Raw genomic sequence first — 22,196 nt, forward strand, 5'->3', positions numbered from 1 at the left:
CCTTTTCTGCGCCTCTTCTCTGGGTGATCTCATGAATCTATTTACTATCTGTGCTGCTGACTTTCTGGTCCGCCTTTTAATTACAGCCTTGTCTCCTTTAATCAAAGCAGTTATCTACACCTGTCTCTCTGATTCTCCCCTCCATGTTCTCGTGGCTGAGGTTTTGCTGTCATCTCAGCATGTAAAAGCCACAACAATTAATCTGTGTCCTAACCCTCCCTTCTGGATAACTGAGCCTCTGTGGCCTTTTGTATGTGATGTATCTAAATCTTGTAGACAGTATCTGCAAAGTTTAGCTAAGTTATAACATTTTCCTTTCCAACCACATTTACAGCGCTTATCCAGGCTTTTAACCCACATCTCATTTATCATTTTGCTGTTGCTGTTTAATTCTGTTTGCATAGCACCTAGCACAACAGTACCCTGTCATTATTATAATGAGAAATAGTTATAATAATTATTAGTGTGTTTAACCAATGTCTGGTTAACTTGTGAGCCATTAATTTTGAATGTAATGCATTATTCTTCTTATTTTACTGAAGTGTGATACTAGACACATGGAGTATTTACTCTAAATTCATTAACAGCTTTAAGTAGTGGTTTAGTTTGTTAATGTTATCTCATGATTTATTTAAAACATAAGTATATAGTTTAAAATAATAATTGCATTGTAAATATCACTCATTGTTACAGCTTACTTGAAGGAATGCAGACCAGCTTTTTGATGTTAACATCTCAAATTATGCAAACTGTAAACAATTTATAAGTGGATTCATGCTTTTTCTCATAAAGACAAGCTCATCTTATACTGGAAATCAGGCAGTAAAAGATAAAATTGTTCTCTACTTTATATTTTTGGTTTTATTTCTTTGAAATGATGAAACAAGTTAGAATGCTTTCTAACAACTTCGAAATATTAAAGTGCCCAGGGACAGGATAGGGATGATGTTTTGAAGGCAATAAATATTTCAGCTTCACATTTCAGTCTTTCTTCTTCCTTCCTTTGATCTGGCTTTGGTTTAGTTATCATTCCGCTTGAATGACTTCACACTGTCTTTCTTCCTCTCCACACCAAAAAGAAGCGTTATGCACATATTCCATATGTTTGGGCGCTCTTGCTGTAGGAGAGCATTGTTATTCCTCATTGTTTGCTGGTAATCACTGCCTCCGTAGTAAGATGCATCCGTCTTAGCTGTAGTTAACATCTTAGGCCCTATCTATAATTTACATGGAAAGCTGTTAGTTAACTATCACTGCCTGTTACACATAGTGGAGGATGAGAAGTAAAACGGTGTATTTCAGAGGGTTGTTACTGCTACTGAAGCATTTTTCTGTAGCAGTAAACTAAACCAGCAACCCTTCCTTTATCCAAGTACATGGTACTTCAGGCCTTAGTGTGTTGTTTGTTTATGTAGTTGAAATAGTCTTCGTTCTAAAAACAAAATTAGAGGGGCTGTTGTGCAGAGTGTTCTTCTTAATGGTTATCCCACCAGCCGAGTAGTAGTGTCATCAATCTTGCATTTGGCTATAAATCGATAAACTGCTGCATCGGTGGGGAGGCTGGTAACAGGGCGCCTCCACGCGAGGCTCTCTGAGGTCGGGCAGCAGGATCCTGAGTTCACTTCTATACGATATTTTGTCTGGAAACGTGTCCGGATTCTGGATGGGTACTCCTGTGTTTGTAAAGATACTAAGATAGCCGTCCCGAATTTTTCGTTTGTATGGGAAGGTTGTGTATGTTTTGATGAAGGTTGCTTTTCGCTACTTAGTATGCTGTGTTTTATGTTGTCCAGGGAGTCGTCATCATCTTTAGGAACATGTTTACATAGTTTTTATAACCTAAATGGACTATACAAATGATAACTGACTTTGTTTGAACCCAGGTTAGTGTAAAAAGAAAGCCCTCAATTTTTTTTTTCATTTTAATTGTTAATTTTGATCACAGATTAGATGTTTCCTATCTAATCCTCAACCATTTTAATCCAAAATGATGGGAAACAGTTAAGTACCATTTGTTTTTATCTGAAGGTATGAACGCAGGGATAGTTTTGTGATAGTGTTGTGTGAGAGATGAAGACTGTCCGTCTGGTAGAGTCCATCTGAATCTAACCTCCAGATGCTGGTGTAGCAGGCATGATGCAGCTTACAGAGCAATGTGCTCGCTACTGTCTGGAAAGCGTTATATCTTCTAAACTGAATTTCACCATTTTAATAATTGGAGTTTCCTGTTGTTTGCTATACATGCCACTGAGTTTTGGAAGCTTATTCAGTGGTAAAGGGCATCCTTATCAATGAAATTTCATGCTCCCATTCTGTGCTCCACTAAACTCAAGAAACGAAGGTCTGTTTGGACAGAAGCAGGTTTTCACTGCTGCCAGAAGTGTTTGAAGACCTGGCAAAGAATTTGCATATTCATGACCTAAAGCCTGGTATTATTTAAAATAAACGTCAAGATTCTCGTGATCTAGTAATTTTTCCTATCACTGAGAAGCCTCTAAGCTATGCCCAGGGTGTTTGCGTGCAGATTTGCTAATGGGATGTGAAACTGTCTGCAGAGGTTGTCCGTGTGTAGCTCATGGGGATACGCCTTCTGTACATGTGTATGCTTACATGCAGTCTAAAATATTTTTCATTTGTTGAAGACTGTATGAATGTTTTGCTGTTGTTTGGTGTTGGTCAGCTCTTGCTGTCGTGTAGGGACTGGTGAGAACCTTTTGGCCTTGAGAGCCCTGTGAGTAATACTGCTGGTTCATACTATGCTGGAACATCTTGAATTTATTTAACCCCATGTAAATCGCTGGATTGCCCTGTGTTTCATTAACCTGACTCGCAATGCTGTAGTGTCTCACTGTGTTTTAGTCGTTACCTCTTGGAAGACATTTTACGAAGCAAGGAAAATATTTATGATTAGGCATGAAGAAGTATTTAAGATGTTTGTATTTTCCATTTATCAGTACACTTCAGAGTGCTGCTGTCTGAAATTGCAATTCTGGACTTCATAGTAAACTTTCACTGAAATGGTTTGCGCTGCGTAAGATTGCTAATTCCATGGACATATCCTTTATACACTGAAACAAGAGGAATTTGCTGCTTTTTAAATTGGGGCCAAAGAGTAAATTCACCCTATTTTTATATTCAAGCCAGCTCAGCTTTAGGGGATTTAAATGATGTAATTGTATTGTATTTGGCCCCACAACTAGTCCAACTGAAAAAAAATAATCTTCAAAGTGAATATTTTAGTGCTTCATGCTAGGCACATTGCTCAGTGTCTTGGGGAAAAAAAGTGAAGCTTTTCTTATATTTGTGAACCACAGTCCATTGTTGTGCATGTTTTCTAAGCTTCTCTACAAATCTTAAATGCACAAAAAGTAGACAGCTAGCTCCCACATCCTTAAAAAAAAAAAAAAAAAGTTGTTTTATTCCTAGTTATAATGAGATGTTACATCTATTCATGGGATTAAGTCCTTAAATGAAAGGATGGTGCATAAAACCTGATTTCGAAAAGTTTACCTTGTAATATTTCAAAATAAAAATATATTCTTCTGGAAGAAGATGCATAAATTTGGAGGCTCACTAACAGCACAAGGACTGACATCTTGTCCTTTTATGTTCAGATTTGTTGTTTCCATCTGCCTAGACCAAAGATGTTCTTCCAGTGCCTCTTGACACTTATCAGTGTTTGAATAAGCTTTGGTTTTGGTTTTGTTTCCAGCATGGAGTTGGAAGTATTTAGATGCATTTTGTGGGGAGGAAGAAGTGTTTTCCAGCACCCATAACTTAACTAAGGATCTTTGGGAGAAGAGTTTTCCCCTCTCAGTGTTTTCTCTAAGGCAATGCTCTGCCGCTGCACCACGCTGCTGCCCTGTTCCCATCTTCTCTTTCAGGATGTTGAGCTGTGTCTAGGGCTCAGAAGATCGTTCATTTGCTTATTATTCATTTCTGTGAATTGTTGGTAGATTTTATTATGGGGGAAGGGAATGACGTGCTCACTGTACTTCAGTATCAAGCAGCTGTTAACTTGGAGCTGCTGAACATAGAGCTTTGTCTCTAGTACTTGCATTTCAGGGCGATAATTAAGCCAAATGCCTCTGCAGTTAGAGTTGATGCATCAGTAACTCATCAAACAATTCGTATCACGTTTAGCTTTTGAGGCATCCTTGGTGTGCACGTTCTGAGAAATGACTGAGGATCTTTGTACTTGTGGTTATGATATTTCAGATCCTCTGTAGTAGAAGTTTAGGTCCTAAATGGTCTTTATAACAGTTGAATTTAGAAAAAAAAAGTTTTATTTTCCTGTGTAATTCGTATAGTCCCATAAATTAATAGAGAATATGGTAACTTAGATTAATATGCAGAGTTCTTTCTCCTGAAGGGAGTTTAGCAAATGCAGTTATTGCGGCAGTAGAAATACAGTGTATTTGTGTAAAGCTGATAGATGTACCTTAGCAAATTTGAATAAAGGTTTTAGAAACACACTCTTCTGTCAAAACACACGCATATGCAAAACACCTGAACAATAAACACCTAAATGTGATGCAGGTTTTTTGGTCTAGTTTATGCTGATTAAAAAAAAAAGTTACTTTCCTTTTCCTTAATGAAAACATCTATCTCCTTATGTCTGAATTTTGTCATCTGTAAGCAGGGTACCAAAATCAAATATATATATATATATATTATTTTTTTTCAAATGTGCATAATGAAAAAAAAAAGTAAACAGTAAGATACTTATTCAGGGCTTGTGGCATTTCTTTGATCTCTTTACTAATAGAATTACCCTGCGCTCCTGCACAGCAAATGGACACTTTGTGAAGATGTAGGATTATGTTCTTTGTCCCATTGTCAAACTCTGGTATGAAAACCACGGAAGAGGATGTGAATACTGTAACTTTGGGATTGGCAGCTTCCTGACCTTTATAAAAGGCTTGCTCAGTGCTGTAACAGCTAGTTCAGTGCTGGCAAGGTGACAGACTAGATGAATTAGTTGGTCTTTTCCATCTCTTGTGTGTCAGATTCTTTGTTTTATATGGAAATAATTTCTGTCAAAATGGGAAATTTATCATGAGGTACTTCCTCTGCCTGTAAAATGAAAATGTCAGCTACAGGTCTGTTTGAATGTGTCTTCTGTTATAAACCACTGGTCGAGCCAGCTTTGTCCATTGATAGCACCATGGTGTTCGCGTGTGTTTTGACACAGTCAGGCAACTCTGCTGCCCTGTGAAAACAGAAAGTTAACAATGCTTCCTGATTGTCTTCTATGTGAAGAATCGCATCAACATTTCCTAAGTATGTATGGGTTATCAGAATTTTCTTCTGTGATGTGTCAGTATGAAGACGTCTTTTTTAGGGGCGTGTGTGTATATCTGTGTGCATATATGTACATAAAATGTTATACGTGAATTACTATTGATAAACTGTGACGTCTTAGGATGCCCGAACCAATTTCTACGTATGTTTTGACACTGATATGCCAAATAGTATAGGCTGTTAATATGAACCATCTCTGCATAAAAATTTAACATCTGTCATAACTTTAAAGGCTGAATAGGTATTGCAGCATTATGGATTTCTGATGGGTTCAGAAGGTACCACAAGTCCCACATTAACACTGCGTGTGTTTTGATATATGCCAAGTAATGAATAATCCTGCATCTTGTCTGAGCAAAGGTGACACTGGGATAAGTGTTTTGTGGTTTTAATAGAGGAATACAATGATGCTAAAAGCAATTCACTTAAATTTTAGTGGGACAATACATTTCTTAGGGTGAGATTTCAAAGAAGGAGGTTGTAGACCAAGTAGTGAACCATTCACGTCAATGCAGACTTTGAAGCCAGAGGTATTGTCATAGGCTATGAACACTATGTTTAGGCTTGTGAAATTCAACAGGAGAAAGTGAAAATAACTCTAGACTTCTATTCCCTTCTTCAAAGTATTGCTAAGGGAAGTTTGGCAGAAGCTGGGACAGGAAATTGAAATCTGAATACTATTTTAAACTGATAGGGTTAAAGGCCTTTCTTTTACACTAGCACACTTGTTCTTTTATTTGATACTTGAACTCTGAAAATTTTCTGTGACTTTCTAGGGAGAAGGAGGAGCAGCTGACTCGGGTGACAGAGGTACAGAGGCTGCAGGCCCAGCAGGCAGATGCTGCCCTGGAGGAGTTTAAGCGGCAGGTGGAGCTGAACTCAGAAAAAGTCTATGCTGAAATGAAACAGCAGGTGAGGAGGTCACAATGCCAGCCTTTCTGAAACTCTGTCTCAGTAGGATAGCATATTCTGATCTTATAATGCCAGAAACATGCTTCACTTGATAGTGCTACATCAAAATCTTTCACAATGTAGTGTCTTTGGTAGCAAGTCAAAAAGGGATGTTAGCAGTTGTTTCATCTTTCTAACAAAGCCAGAATTGTCATTGTTATAAAGATATCTGCAGTTATGATACTGATTAGGGATTTTCAGTAGTGAGAGTATAAAGTGTTAGTTTATACACCCCTGCAGAACAACGTGTATAATTTTTCCACTTAAATGTGTGTCTCTTCCTACTCTTTTTGGAACGACTCTGGGCTCTGTTAATGAGGTCTTGTAATCAATTTGAGCCTACATGGGGCAGAGCCATTGTGCCTGCTGTCATCCATGGGCAGATGACAGTAAAACCCATTTTTCTCTCCCTGAGATTTACTAGTGAGAATTTATGCATAATTATGTAATCCAATATTGTATGAAATTTCTAAGGATGGTGATGGTGTAGTACAGGGGTAAAACTTCTATCAAAAAAAAAAAAGTTTCAGTCACAAAGCTTCACTCGTCTTCCTTAGGAGTGTTCCAAAACCCAAAGAGTTGGCAAAAAAAATATATATATATATACACACACATGAAGATCAATCGATATATAAAGATATGAATAGTTTGATGTATGAAGGTATCAATATCACTTACCTACTACCAAGCATCATTGGAGCTCTCAGAAATAGTGTGTGCTTTAATATTCTTTGGAATGAAAAGAGCTCTCTTACAGGGGAGAATTATTTTACTGGTACAAAAATCGAAAATAGATGAAATTTAAAACAGTGACAGATATCTGAAACAAGCAGGAGGTGATTAAAACTGAGATTTTTTTTCCCCTTACAAATTACTAACTTATCATATGGGTTTCACAATTACTATGAATTTAGAAGTTTGTGGGAAGAAAACCTACTGTGCTAGAAATTATCTTAGAAGAATAAAATATTTTGTCATGTACTTGTAATTTAACAAATTTCCTTTTGTTGTTCTTGTGAAGTTTTGATTTTTCCAAAATCCTTGACAAAAGTGAGAAAGGAAGTAAGACATTGTGTTGCTGATTTATTTTTTAAGACCTGTGCAGACAGCAAATAATAGTTTGGAAATAAAAAAGCAAGAGCAAACACATAAAAGCAGTGTGTGTTTTTGCAAACTAGATCTCTGAGGGCAACAGAACAAATCCTACAATTTTAAGGTCAGTTTCTGTCATTTACTGTGCCATGAGGCTCTTCTCCAACTTCAAGACGACTTTATCATTTTTGGAGCAGAAATAAAATATTTAGTCTAATTCTAGAAAGATTGATAATGGTTTCATTAACCTTGGGGGGGGGAGGTGTAAACTTTTGAAACTTACAAAGTCAACTGTCACTTAAAAATTACTGTAAATTACTATACAATTGAGCAATACTGTTTTACAGGAATCAAGGTTCAAGGAAATACATCAGAGAAGCAGTACTGAAACTGTCTTTGTAGCTTTGTCCTTTCTCATTCTTCTGCATGCACACATACTCTTTAGATAAATCGCCTGTTAGATTACAACATAGTGAAGAATTTTTTTGTAGCTAGGTGGAATGTATTGCAAATCAAAATCTGTAGTAGCTATAGCAACACTGTACTCTTAACCACATCAGAAATACTGGGCTTCCAGAACCATTTTTGTGTGTGTGTGGCAAAGTTGCTCACAGAGATAAGTAGAATGAGGTCTGTCATTTTCAGTTCTTGTAATCAATATTTGATTCATTCATTTGGCTCTGTGATTTTTTTTTTTGCCATCTGCTCACTATTTTGTCAAGCTCATGATTATTAAGAATCACCTGATGCCCCTTGATGGGTGAGTGATACATTTTTAACTGCAAGATACCCATTTTTGCTAATACTAGCTAGCAAAAAGACACAGTACATAGACTATGCCATGGTACTTGAGCTCTAGTGTTTCTTGGGCTTGGAAAATAATGATCAGGAGCTTTCCTTGCACTTGTAGGAAACATGATTTTTTTTTTTCCCCTAATGATTAAAGCACAAAAACCCTGTAGATTTAAAGCATCTCTGCATACAGTTATATTATTTTATTTTTTTAAGAATGTTTTCCTTCTTAAAAAGTAGTACTTTAGTGTAAAATATCATGGCCTTTTATTTTTATGTTTATTGAGCTGAGTAAAATATGGCTATGGAGATGCACCTTAAATAAGTTTGAAGGTGGAAGAAATTATTCATAAAATATTTAATATTCATGATGTAATAAAATAATATAATGAAATAATCACAATATATTTATGCAGAAGCCCCATTTCTTAATAGCAGATGATACCATTGAGGTTCAAGGACTACTGAAAAGATGATTTGATCTGTTTTATTCTGTTTTTATTTTATTTTATTTTACCTGGACAATTCCTAGTCCTACATCTTCCTCTCCTGTTGCAGTATTTTCCAGTAAAATGCTTCTCCCACTCCGAGTACTGCCTTTTCTGCTCTTTATCTGGCTTAGAAGTGATGTCCAGACCGATTGGCAAAGACATCTATTGAAGACAGAGCACTCCCTTAGGCCAAACAGGATTTTGGCTTGTGGTTCAGGAATTCATGCGTTTCTTCTTTTGGTACAGCAGATGGACGAGCGGCAGCACTGGTCCTCCTGACAGCTATACCCCTTTTCCTTTCGTTTTTTTTTAAGGGAGACAGTTCATTCGCTGCCTGTGTTGGGACCTAGATCTAAAATAGTTGATGAGCATTCGCTGTAGCATAGCACTGTATACATATTCCCCTGGAAACATGCCTGATGTACAGCTAACAGTTGTGCTTTTGATACAAAAGTCTTTGTTAATTGGGTTATGAAATTGCTTCCTTGATGCTGTGTGCTGGAATCTGTGAAGCTCATTATTCATAGGTGATGACTATCTTCAGGGAACTTTACTTGCAGCCAAATAATTCTCTTTTAAGTTATTTTTACTTAAATTTCAAGTGATTTAATGTAAACTTTAAATGTGTAGTTTGTGCACTGATTCACGCATTACTTCCCTTGAATTTCCACAAGCAATATGTTTTTAAAATAAATATTTTTGAGTCTTAAATATGTTTATAAAAATATTCAGTTAATTTGAATGGCATGTTTACCACTGTCAAGTGAAAAATTAAGCCAATAATTTGTAATCAGGGCGTGACATCATACAGGTGATAGCTATATCTGTAAGTTACTAATAGTGCTATATTCACTGAATATTCATTTTCACAGCATACAAATAATACAATTATTATTCTCAGCGAGTTCTATTCAGGTCTTTGATGGTTTGCAAACAACATGAGAAACGTCAGAATGTTTCAAGCTATGCCTTTTTAAAAAAAAAAAAAAATTAAATATTCTTTCTTTTACTATGTAGATGGAAAAGGTTGAAGCAGATCTAAGCAGATCAAAATCGCTCCGGGAAAAGCAATCCAAAGAATTCTCCTGGCAATTGGAAGAGCTCAAGCAAAGATATGAGCAACAGGTCAGTAAGTGTGCTCCTCCAGGTGCAGGGGAGGAGGGACAGATGTAGGTCATCTCCTGTGGCTAAATCCTGATCTCGCTGTGTGTTGCTTTTCTTCCTGTTGACATTCTATAGGTATGCAGAATTGATGGCTTGGGGGATGGAGGAGAGAGAGTCCAAACAGAAAATATTTTTGTTTCCTCTTTGCAATCCTTTGTACATCTGCCTCTTGCAAATAGTTTCCCAGGCTTACAGGTGGCAACACCTATTTTCATAATGACCAGATGAAATTATTTAACGTTATCTCTTTTTCTTCTTGCCAAGGATCAATGCTTTATTCTTTTTATAATTTTTTTACATGGGGAGTGTTCACATGAATGCTTGTTTTGGCCTACTGGTAGGGATTTTCTTTATTGTAATATAATTTCAGGGTTGTGAAATGTTCAGGAAACATGTGGGTGGAAACAAGAAATTTGGGTTCGGTAGTGTTGTGAAGTGTAAAGGGAAAAAACCAAACAGAAGCAGACAAATTATTGCATGTTACAAGGTTGAGAGCTAAAACAATTGTTCCAAGTGGTAGCTAGTCAAAGTGCTGTGTGTTTGGTAACACCTGTTAAGGGATTGAACATTTTTATGATTACTTTAAGGCCAACCATACAGTGGTACAGCAATGATACAGTTAGTCCATAAGCGTGAAATTATCTCTTAACAATGTTTTTGTGTGGATGTAAGTTTACGTTTCCACCAGGGAAATGTGGCTTCATTTCCTCACCAAGTTTACCTTCCGTGCTTGTGGGAGAATGAAATATTGCTGTCTGCTTATGGTGCAAGTCCTGCTGTGGTCCATCCAGCCAGGAACTTTTTCAAGTAATGAAGAAATGGGATCGCTTAGGAAGGTGCTGAGAGGGAACTTAGACATTGTTTGTGAGGAACAATATTTTCTGCATGGCTCTCAAATTTAATTGAAGAGAGTTTAGATTTAGAGCTTAGTGATATGGTTTAGTGGAAGACTTGTTAGTGTTAGGTCAGAGGTTGGACTAGGTGGTCTTGGAGGTCTCTTCCAGCCTCGATGATTCTGTGGTTGGTTCAGATCCAAGTATTTCCTTATCCTTGCTCAGAATTGTCAACATTACTAATTGCTGTCACCTGATGAAGGGTGAGACGTTGTCCAGTGTAGCAGATACATCTGCACAAGTGCTTTGTTTTGCTGGATGATAATACTTCCAGTTCTTCTACTTAATGATTCAGGAATAGCCCAGCTCACAGAGTTGTTGGGAGGTGTGTGCGTGTATGTTCATGGGTGTTGTGTTGCAGATGAGTCCACTTGCCAAAAGAACAGTAAGAACTCTACCTCTCCTGTAATTTAGTAGAACTTCTGGAATCAAGGCTAAAAATCAGAAATACAATTGCTGTAATATAATTGCTATTCATGAGAATCAATTTTCTTGAAATTATTTGTCTGAAAGACACTGCAGCAGTTGGTCGCATTAAAGATGAAGCTTAACATGTCAATTAAAACTCATTCTGAAGGAAGGACAATGGGAAGTGTTGGGGTTAGGTGGGCATCTACCTTAAGGTGAACATTTTTATGGGATCTCATGTTGGCATCAATTCAGCGTTTTGGTTGGATCACCTTTTTCTCTACAGTTCTTATAATTTGTGCTACTCTTTTAGAGTCACAAGTAAGCATTTATTCAAAGATTTTGTTCCCATGTTTAGGAACATGATCTATAGTAATAAACACTAGTCTGCCGTTCATAGCATGTTACAATATTCCTGTTCCTACCTACAAATGTTCTTTTTTTTTTTCTTTCCGTGTGCGTGTTAAGAGATACCATAGATAAGGTCTTCTCCCAAGCACTTTTTACTGGTTTTGTACACTAAAGGAAAATGACAAAGCCTAGTACTGTCATGGTTTGGTTTATTTGTTTTCTTGTATCTTCATGCCTCACATTTAGAGCTTCCGGATGCTGGATTAAAAGGATTGTTTAAAAACAAACAACAAAAAAAGAAGCAAGAAATGAATGTGGTAGTTAAAATTTGTTTGAATCATTTTATATTGTTGTTCTGTAACAATAGTGATACTGTGATAAACATCAGTGAAAGCATTTTCCACTGAAAAGAGTTTTTTGCTGCTTCAATTTGATTTAATTTAGGATAGCTACTTTTTAGTCTAAGAAAGAACAGTGAGACTTTATGAAATATCACTGAAACGCAGGGAAAGGTTTTCAACACTAAACAGCTAAATAATGAGAGCCCCAGAAGAATTCTCAGAGGAATCCTGCTTATGCCCTATTTTTTTCTTATTATTTCTGATCATAGTTCATTTAGAACGTTCATTGAAAGGCTGCAAGCCTGAGAAATGTGTGACCCTTCCTGCAGATTGTAATGCATTATCACTGGAAACTGCCTTCTTTTGTATTGTCATTTCTGCAGTATAAGGCTCCTTCAGTGCAGCCACAGAACAGTATGAGCTCAGTTCTTCCACTCTTAAAAATTTCCCTTCAGTAGTTCCAACTTCTATTTCTCTCTATTTATGCTTCAGGACTTCTACAAAATCTTTAAAGCAGACTTTTCCTTGCCTTGTTTTATTGCATACTTCTTCAGACATTAATTGTAGAGGAACAGACTGATTTAGACTACTTAAATTGAGCAGTAAATTAGAATTAGTGGTGTGCTTCAGCAGGGCTCTAGCAGACTTCCAGTCAGGAAATAGGCACCCAGCTACAAATGGGATACTTCGGCTACCTGAGAAAGCAGCAATTGCTTTGAGATGTTCTGCCTCAAGTGTCTGAATAATGATAAAATTGGATTTATATACAGAAGGAAAATTGACCTTCAAATGTATTTTGGGCAGCTTGGCATGGTGATTGGCAGAGGAAGCACTGGCAGCCTACTGGACAACTCAGTTGTCCATAAATTTAATCATGTTGATAACAAAAAAACAAATGAACCTATTCTCCAAACTGAAAAGCATTTTGAAAGTATGAGAACTTGAGAGCTGTGGTTTTATCCATCCATTTTATATGAATGGTTATCTGTGCTTCACTGTAATTTTCTTGAATATTGATTTCAAAGAGATTACAGATGAGAATATTGATATATATATAACTATTCAAAGCCTTCACATTTCTAATTTTCCTTGAAAAAAAAAAGAAAAAATAAACTATGGAAGTTAATATTTTGTTAACTTTTCAAATTCTTTGGAATCTATTAAAAAAAAAGCAAAGAAGAAAATTTGGGATCTTGCAGTATTTGGTTTCAGCTGTCACGTGTCGCTCGTGGTTCCAGCTTCATCTGATTCAGTGCCACTTTCTTTTGAAGTATCCACTGAGAACACTCTTAGGGAGAAACTGGTGGGTTTTTTTTCTTTAAATATACTTTAGCTCAACTTTGTTCTACTTGCAGCTGTTAGATTTGAAAGTATATTTTGAAGAAAAAAAATAACTCCAACAGCACCACAGTTCCTATCTGCTGGGAGCAGCTGCTTTCGGCACTTCAAAGCCAGTGGACACCACAGTGAAGGCCTCAGCCTTTCCTGCCTTTGAAATGGTTGCAGTATCTGTAGCCGGGCTTTATGGCACCGTCAGCACAGGAAAAAAGGTTGTTTGTTTTTTTGCAAGCACCCCCCTCCCTTTTCTTTTCTGCAACCCCCCCCACTTTCTAATTACATTCTCAGTTTAGCTCAAAATACCTGGGAAGACTTTCTTCTGCAATCACTTGCCATTAGTCCAAATATTTTTTTTAAAAAGTCTGTGCCCAAACTTGGCCATATCAAATTTTAGGGAGGCAAATTTGCCAGAAAAATGAACGAATATGCTGCTTTCCTGTATCCAACATGGTGCAGCTCTCAGAACAAGCCATGATAGCCCAGCAGAGCGTTTGCGGTGGAACAAGGTTTCAGACAAGGACACTTCCCAGCAGGGTGAGGCATGTACTCATCTTCGTTTCAGGCACACTTTCATAAATTGTCATCAATAGAACCTTTTCAGTGGCTTTTGGAGATCTTAATGTTTAAATGGCATTAGCTGTCCCTTAAAAAAAAAATATATATGTACCCCTGTGATCACTGTTACACTCATCTTTGGGTATAAATATTTGTTGAAGTGTTATGATTGAGGGGTTGTGAAACAGTGGAGATGCAAGGCTAGTGAGAGAGCTGAAGTCTGAGATTTCTTTTTCCTAGCAGGGAGAATGCACTATGAAAAAGCTGAAGAATTGTTGTCATAGCAGGGTGGTGTTCCTTGCCGAGTTATGGACGTACTTTGAGAGTGAATGCCAACCTGAATTTATAAATAAGCTTTTTGTTTTGGTTTGTCTTCTCTTTAACTGTGTTTATTCCATTTTAAATAATAATTATTCATGCTTCCATGGCGAAGTGGAAAGCTAGGAAAAGTATTACGTGATAGCTGAAGAATCTCCCTGTATCTCAGGAAATCCTTTCTTGCGACATTTATTGTTGAGTGCTGACTTCTGTAAAACTTGTGAAGGAATAATTAGGGTTGTCGTCTTGTTAGCCAAGTAGGAAAGTAACAGGACACCTTCAAAAATGTTTTAGTGGGTATTTAACAAAATCTCTTTGAAATCATGGTAAAGATGAGAGAACTAGTCTAAGCTTTTAAGTCTGGAGCAATGCAAAGGTGTGGTGCCTTCCAAAATATGCCTTTTATATTAAAGAAAGGGAAGTAAAGAAGTGCAGAATCAGCTGGTTAAAAGTGAAAAAAGCATGACTGTAATCTTACCTGCCAGCAGCAAGGACAGATATTCGAGGTAGTGCAGGGAAATTGTTCTCGTTTAAGCAGTGTTTTAGAGCAGAGGAAGATAGAAGGAGAGGAGGAAGAACATTATTTATCTTTTTGTATGACTTTTTTTTTGTATCTGTTTAGTGAGTTAATTAAAAAAAAAAAAGTGCAGTTATCTTGGAGGTAAAATACAAAGCTTGTAATTGCAAGCCTTATTTTGTGCATAAGTGCATATATTTAAAATCAAACATCTTCCACAGTGCTAGCAGTGCTATTTAATATGAAGGTTACAAACAGAATCTCATGCTTAGTTTCTTAAAATAAAAATATTCTGAAGTTTAACTTAAATTAATGGTTTTGCATCTCCCATACTAACTTTTAGCTGTTTAATTTTGTGGCAGAAGATTTTAACCAGTGTTTGGGTGATCAAGGCTGAGATGACATCGATTTTGCTTTTGTTAAAATTGTAGCAAGATTTTCTTGAAATGTTGGAGATAGGGAATTTTTCACCTGAGTGTGTTGCTTTCTCTTTTTCCTCCTGAAGATCTACTCAAGTGTATTTAGGTAATAAACATCGATTAATTCAGATTTTCTGGAGTTCAGCAGCTAAATGCTCTGAAGAATCTTACTGAGAATTTCCATACCCTCCCTGGGAAACGGAGCCAGAACAGTTTGTGTATGAAAGAGGCTGTGACCTTGTGAGAGAAGACGAAAACACAGCTTAGATGGGGAATAGAATAAAAAGTGGGGATTAAGTATGGGGGAAAACAAGAAATTGCTGTGAATGGGGTTAAGATTTGGAAAGCAAGTCCCTCAGGAAAATAAGTACTGGCTGTGAATCTGAGAGTAGTTGTAAAAAGCCTGTGCAATGGAGTCTGGAGCTATTCCGTCTGAGAACTGAGGCTTAGACCTGTGGATCAGGAGCACTGGAGAGAAGAGCCCTGCGGAAGGGGTCAGTTGGGGTGGTGTGGGCTGAAGGGTCAGCGGAGCGTGAGTTGGCTCTTCAGGAGCCAAGGTTCCTTACTGACTTCTGCCTCCACCATGGCCACTCTGCCTTTCTGAGGCAGGGAGGGCAAGATGCTTCATCTATGCTGGGTGGTAAATTTACAGTTCTGGCTTGTTTATTAGGCATGTTACGTGTAGCTGTATTGATCTCCCAGCCGGTGCTCTTGTCTTCGGAACTGCTACCAACATCATCAGTCCTACCACAAGACATAATGACCAAATGGTGTCGTGTGTGTACACCTAAAACTCTGACTCCAGTTTCATGCTCACGTCTTCAGAGGCATTCAGCATGGTGTGTTAATAGAGATAACAAGCTGAAGGTTCGGCTTTCTTTGTCCCTGTACCTCTGATTTCAGTTAGGAGTTCCTGCCACTGCAGTTATGTCCTAGCTTTTCTTCTGGCCTTGTTCTTCCTCTTTGTTTCTTCTAGCTTCCTTTTGACTGATCTGCTATTGACTCGAGTGAAGAAAACATTTGTAAAGACAGTCTTTTGAAATGTGTTATTACTCAAACAGACTAATGTTGCAGCCATTTCTTAGCTGTACTTTAAACAGTTCAGTTATGGATCATGAATGTCTGAATATTTTTAGTACGCTGGCTTAGTTATAAGGACACCATCTTTGTAGAAAGCTTTGTTCCTCTCTTCTTTGTCTATAGTCGAAGATAATTGAAATACGGTCTGTTCTTGCATGGAGGCCAAATGAGCACGTTAGCAGAGGCTCTAAATTTTTCATGTCATCAGCAACAAGCTGCATAAATTTCATTTAATAAATTAATCCAGGATGCATGAATGTTTCCTTTGAACCATCTTTAACACACAGATGAATGCCATTTGCTCAGAATATCTGAGGAATAGTTTCTTCAATCATCAGCATCAACTTTTCACTTCATGATATAGCTAAGATTCACAAATGGGGAAAGGATATGAATTTAACCTCCAAGTAAAGAGAGGGTGAAAATCTTCTAGCTGTACCACTGCTGTTTACAGAGTTGTTAATCAGACGTATGGGTATTTACACTGTCTCCTTCAGGCGTTTAACTTGTGTGTGATTCATACTTAAAAGCCTGAGCTCCCTGTATAGTCAACAGAGCCAGCTCTGGGGGGCGGAGGGAGAGGAGACACGAGTCCAGGATCATAAATTGATGCCTGCAGTAAATAGCAAGTCAGCCTGCAGAGTCGGTTCTTAGTGTTCAAAGAAGGTCCTTGGATAAACTTGGAATCCCTAAACAAAGACAATGTACAGTAAGTTCTGTACTAGAATCTGCTGCAAACATGCATTTGCAATGACTAAAGGTATATTATTTTGAAAGAAATATTTTGCACACTGGCTTTCTTGGGACAGGTAGACTGAGGAGGGCAGTGGGATCTCGTGACATTTGTCCCACTGCTAGGTACGATTTAATCACAGGGATGCAACTTCAGTGCCAGTATTCTGGTGATTTAAAAGCAAATTTAGTCATGGCAGGATGACTGGGAAGATAAGAGCATCAATGTGATGTTTGTGCTGCCCATGCTTTAAAAATATTACCTCTGGAAGATCTTTATAAATCAAAATTTACTGGCCAGATATGCCATTTTATATACACCTAGTGAGACTACTCGGGCATTTTGTTGTAGAAAGGATAAGTAAAACTGTAATTATGCTAAAGACCTGCTTGCATCTTTTGAAGAATTTTATGCAATTCTTAGTCTGCAGTTGAAATACAGTTATTAGTGGTTGATTATAAGGTAAAGTGTAACAGGAAACACATGAATGTCAATTAAGTTATTGTAGTTTGCAATGAAATAAAATAAAATGCATTTACATGTATGTACATTGCCCCAAATGTGTTTGTACGTACATTGCCCCAAATGTGTTTGTTGCCCTAGTGGTAACGTAGGGGTCTGCACTGATGTATTTTTCAGCACCCCATTTGTCCTCTGTTCATTACAGTTCTTTTATCTTGGGAGTACTTTGTGTTCAAAATTATAGTGAAATCTCAAAAAATTTGAAGTTGTAAAATCCATTTATCTGCTACAATATAGTTCTAGTATGCTCCCTTGCTTTGCAATGAAGATTCCTCTTTTCCACCCAAAGTTATGCTAAGCCAGAGCCCAGCATGATTAATACTCGATCCTCAAGTCTGTTATATCAGATTACTTTAGAAGCAGTGTATTTGCAGGGATGGGTAATCCTCATATCCTCATGAAACATGCACATTTATTTATAGGCTTAGGAGACGGAAAACGCTAGATTTTACCAGAGTTGTTATTTGGGGATAGATCACGTGTTGTACAGAGTGCTGGTCAGAGTTTAGAGTGGGTTTTGGGCAGAGTAATTATAATGAAGACACCTGATTTACCAGTGGAGGAATGGGAAATAAAATCTCCAATAAAACATTTGAAAATACTCTTAAATGTTTATAAGTAAAAATTGCTGCAAAATAGATGTGCTGTGGGTGCGCTGTATGAGTAAGCTTTAGTTCAGTTCTTTGGCATGACATAAGTAATTTACTGGTGGCTTCTCTGGCCCTAAGAAGTTCAGTCATGCCAAAACAGTGCTAATAAAATCATCCTGCCATGCAAACCCATATTTTATATAGGTGTTACTTATAATATTTCTAGATTGTGGACATAAATTTACATGAATTTTCATACTTTGGTGTCAAATATTTATGGTAGTGGCTACATTTTTCAAAGAGGTAGTGAGCTAACTAATTTCCTTTCCCTCCTTTGGGGACTATAAAAAGATTTTCAAAAGCATACTTGTTCATGAGAACAAGTTGAAATTGTTCTAAAATTGAAAAGCCTAAACTTGCTGTATGATGTAAAAACAAAAACTCTGTAGTAGAAGCTCTTGTCTATATTAGGGTCTTTAAAAAAGTATTTGTCAATGTTGATTGTATTACAAGTATTTGGTTTCTGAAGATATCTTATACAATCAGCAGGCTATTTACTGTCAAGCTTTGTTCTCCAGACGCACAAGGTGAACTGGCGCTAACAGCAGCAGGGTTTCGCTTTAGTTCTTTATTTGATGGGTTCTTGTTTTAACAGGTTCTTCTAGAGTACCTCCACATGTAGGTGCAGTTACATCTGCCTGGGTTGGAAGCCCATCTTTGGGTAGCTGAGGTTGTCAGTGTCCTGTGCAGGATGGTCATGATCTGCACCGCTTGATTTGTTCGGCAATTTGTGTGTGTTTATGCTAGTGAATAGCAGATGATGATCACAGTTCTCAGATAAGTTTGTTTTAGCATTTTCTTAATACTTTTGTCATCTTTTGTCCTTCTCTGCAAGGTAAAGGCATACTGCGAAATTTCAGTTAAAAGCAGAGATTTTAAAATGGTGTGCAGAGAGATCTCAACGTGCTAACAGTTTTTAAAGGATGTGGTTTGTTTTATCATTTGCAGAGGTGTGCTCTACCCCAGAGACAGAATCCATACTGATTTATGAAGACTTAACATAGTTTTCATGCAGCTTTCTGTGATAAAGTCAGGTTGTTGATGCAAAACAGCATGGTGTTTTTCCTTTTGTTAGCGTACGTTAGTTTTTTTCTTTTCCTTTAAACAGCAGCAACAACACAACTCAATACAATAATGAGAGAGGGAGGGGTACAAGAGAAGCTGTAGAGCTTGGCAGTAGTTCTTAGGAGAACAGAAGTTTCAGTGAGTGTTCACCCACATAGTCAAATGCCTACTCAGTCATTTCATGTTATTTGTACAGGAAAGCTCATTTTGTTGCTTATGAATGTGTGGTGATTGTTAATATTCGCTTGGAAAGATGGGTTTTGTAGGCATTTGAACTTGAGGGAAGAAAATGCTGTCATCCCCATCCTTTCTCTCTAGTTATTCTCTGCCAGAAGTCTCGAAAAAGCCAAGCAAAAACATCATGGGGAATGGTATACTCTGAGTGATGAGGGTTTTTTGTCACTGAATATGACTTTTACAAAACACCTTGCTTCCCACTGCCATCGTTTCTGCTCCCATGTCAGGCCGTGAGGACTCCCCTCCTGCACATGGAAGCACTGTTCCCTTTTTAGCTCTTCCCCCTTTTAAATTTGAAAACTTTGAATCTGCAATATAAAGTTATACTTGAAGAGATTTTTTAAGATAACTAATTACCTTAGTTGGGTAAACCTGTTATGCACACCTCCTGTAGCTGGTGGAAGAAGCAGGATCTGTCCCTTGCCTCCTTCCAGAACGTTCTCTGCCTGCTACCATTTTTTTCTTCAGCTAAAAACAAGAAAATTGAAATAATCGAAGTTCCTCACAACAAACTTGCTCACCCCAGACCTTACATGGCCCAACCATCAGAAAATGCAGTAATTAAGAAATCAAAAAAAAAAAGTTTGAATAGAAAGACTTCTCTTGTCAGCACGATCTCTTTTTAATCAGATCTAATGTATGACAGACTTTTTTTTTCAGAAATCAGACAAAGGTTTTATAATTATTTTAGGGAGCAAGAATACTTCCATTTAGACACGCCAAGGACACTGAAGCATCTGAAAAGAAACCATTTTTGTACTCAAACCTTGGGCAAAAACCTGAGGTAAAGAGCTCTGCGTAACGATCCTAGGCCTGGCGCGGATAACGTGTCCCTCCTGGGGGTAACTTCAGATGTGTGTTAATGAGCCCCTCGGTGTTATTAAATAATGTAGATGTGCTAAACCATAGAATATTGCGGCTGTTCTCCTCACGTTGTTTTTGGAAGGACGCTCCCGGCCGCGTAGCGTGGATCACGTATTTTACTTTCAAATTTGGGATATTCCGATCCGTAATTGGTGAGAATAGGTTGCTTTTCACTATGCTTCAAATTTTAAGCCGAAAGCCATGAAAACAGCTAATTTTCGGGCTGAGGCCCGCTCCCGGAATTGCCTGCTGCAGCTTTAAGATCAGGTGCCGGGCGCTGTGGCGCACAAACCGCCCGACGTTGAGCCGGCTCCTCCCGACGGCTTTTTTTGAAGCCGGATTCTCACGCTGCAAATACCCCCACCATATTCTCGATAAGGGCGTTTTTTTTCTTTTCTTTTCTTTTTCTCCCCCCCTCTTTTTTTTTTTTTTTTTCCTCTCTTCTCCTTCCCCTCCCCGAAATCCACCAAAACTGAAGAAAAATCCAAGTGACTGTTCTTAGCAGCTGTGTGGCCCGGAGTTCAGTGGGGAAGCGGCTTCCTGCCGTCCCTATTCATCACCTGCTTCAAAGGCCGCCTGGCTGCTCCAGTGTGCAGGCCAGGTAGGGTGCCATTGTGCGAGGCGGGGAGGATTAGTATCAAAGCTGCGGCAACCAGGCCCTTGGTCTCGGGCTGCCATTCAGTCTAGCGGGGAGAGGCTAGGGCTGGCCAAGGTCACAGCATCCAGTGTGGTGCGGACTGGGAAAGGATCCTGAGAATAGAGCGCTGCTTATGAAACCGTGGTGCAAGCTTGCAGCACAGCAGGTGCCCTTCTGGAACACATACATCTGTTTATGTTGGGGTAGCGTAGCTGACAACGGGATAATAGAGCTTTGTTTTTTTTATAATTTTCTTGAAAAAAATAAAAAAGGACAACTGTATATACCACGGTGTTGAATATTGAAGGAAGAGCTTTCGCTCTGGAAAACCATCAAGAAATCCTTAAAAGATTTAATTGCTGGGGTGGGGGGGTTGCGTGTGTATACTTGAGCAAAGGGGAGAGCAGGCTGGCTATTAACCATTTAGGATCCTCAGCCCTGCGGATGAGCAGCAGCCGGGTACGGGGGGACCGTTCGCAGAATGCGACAGTGCAATTTTTTTTTTTCTTTAAACGCTCCGACATTTGTACCAACAAATTGGTTAAGGATGCGCTGGATTTGCTCGGTTGTCGCCATTGTTGGAATTGTCTGGAGGAATTCTGTCACGCTAACGGTGGCTTTTTAAAAGGTGAGGTAATAGTGACGTAAAAATAAAATTGCCAACTTGATGAAATTAAGGGGAAAATTAAGCTGTAGACGAGTTGTCATGACGACAAGGATGTTCTATTGATGAACTGTACTCCTCACTGTCCAATCAGATAGTGGAGCTGAAGCTGGAGCATGAACAGGAGAAGACGCACCTATTCCAGCAGCACAACGCAGAGAAGGACTGCCTGGTCCGAGACCATGAACGGGAAATCGAGAAACTGGAAAAAGAGCTTCGCGCTGCCATGGCAGAGCACGAGAGTAAAACTCAAGAATGCAGGAAACGAGACGGACAGGTAATGATCAATAATGTTTCAAAGGCGTACGCTTATTAGAAAATGCTAATAATTAGTCTTTCCTGTTTGCCAGCATTGTTGGTGATGCACGCTGTGTGATCATTTGCGAAACTGGCACATAAACGTGATTTTGGTTTTTCTTTTCTTTTTTTTTTCCCGCTTCCCCCTCCCTTTCCACTACTGAATAGGGCTTTAACTGCAAAAACCACAGGTAGCCAGATTAAAAATCCCATGGTGCGCTATAACTCGGCCTATTTATAATCTCGTCTCATTTTCTTTCATGATGGATTTGTTTAAGAAAAAAGGTATCTGTTCTTCTCCCCCCCCCTCAGCCCTCACAGTCACCCCTCCTTTTCTCCTTCCTGGGCAAATCCATATGAATTATGTCTGCTTCATTCGTATGCTTGGTTTTTTTTTTGTTTCAAATCTCTGCAGGTAACTCACAAATGGCTTTATTTCATTTTGTCCATGTCTTTTTGTTTCAGTTTTGTATTCTAGATTTGCTTTGTGTGTTTGCCTATGTGTGTCAGATA

The 22,196-nt window shown here is 38.3% G+C and overlaps 1 protein-coding gene across 9 annotated transcripts in view; it reads left to right on the forward strand.

Moving 5' to 3' along the window:
• The window catches only part of CEP112 (centrosomal protein 112), a 163,328-nt gene that overhangs the window by 52,465 nt on the left and 88,667 nt on the right, over window positions 1-22,196 (forward strand). For all 9 annotated transcript variants that reach the window (XR_014573911.1, XM_083804907.1, XM_083804906.1 and 6 more), the window contains 3 exons: window positions 6,081-6,216; window positions 9,648-9,755; window positions 21,481-21,663. Coding sequence is in view for 8 of the 9 variants with exons in the window: in XM_083804907.1 (XP_083661033.1) it covers window positions 6,081-6,216; window positions 9,648-9,755; window positions 21,481-21,663 (427 nt within the window). In the remaining variant the exon portion in view is untranslated. The remainder of the gene's footprint in view (window positions 1-6,080; window positions 6,217-9,647; window positions 9,756-21,480; window positions 21,664-22,196) is intronic.

The sequence above is a fragment of the Anser anser genome (assembly GCF_964211835.1).
Source record: "Anser anser genome assembly, chromosome: 19".
In the NCBI taxonomy this organism is placed as follows: domain Eukaryota; kingdom Metazoa; phylum Chordata; class Aves; order Anseriformes; family Anatidae; genus Anser; species Anser anser.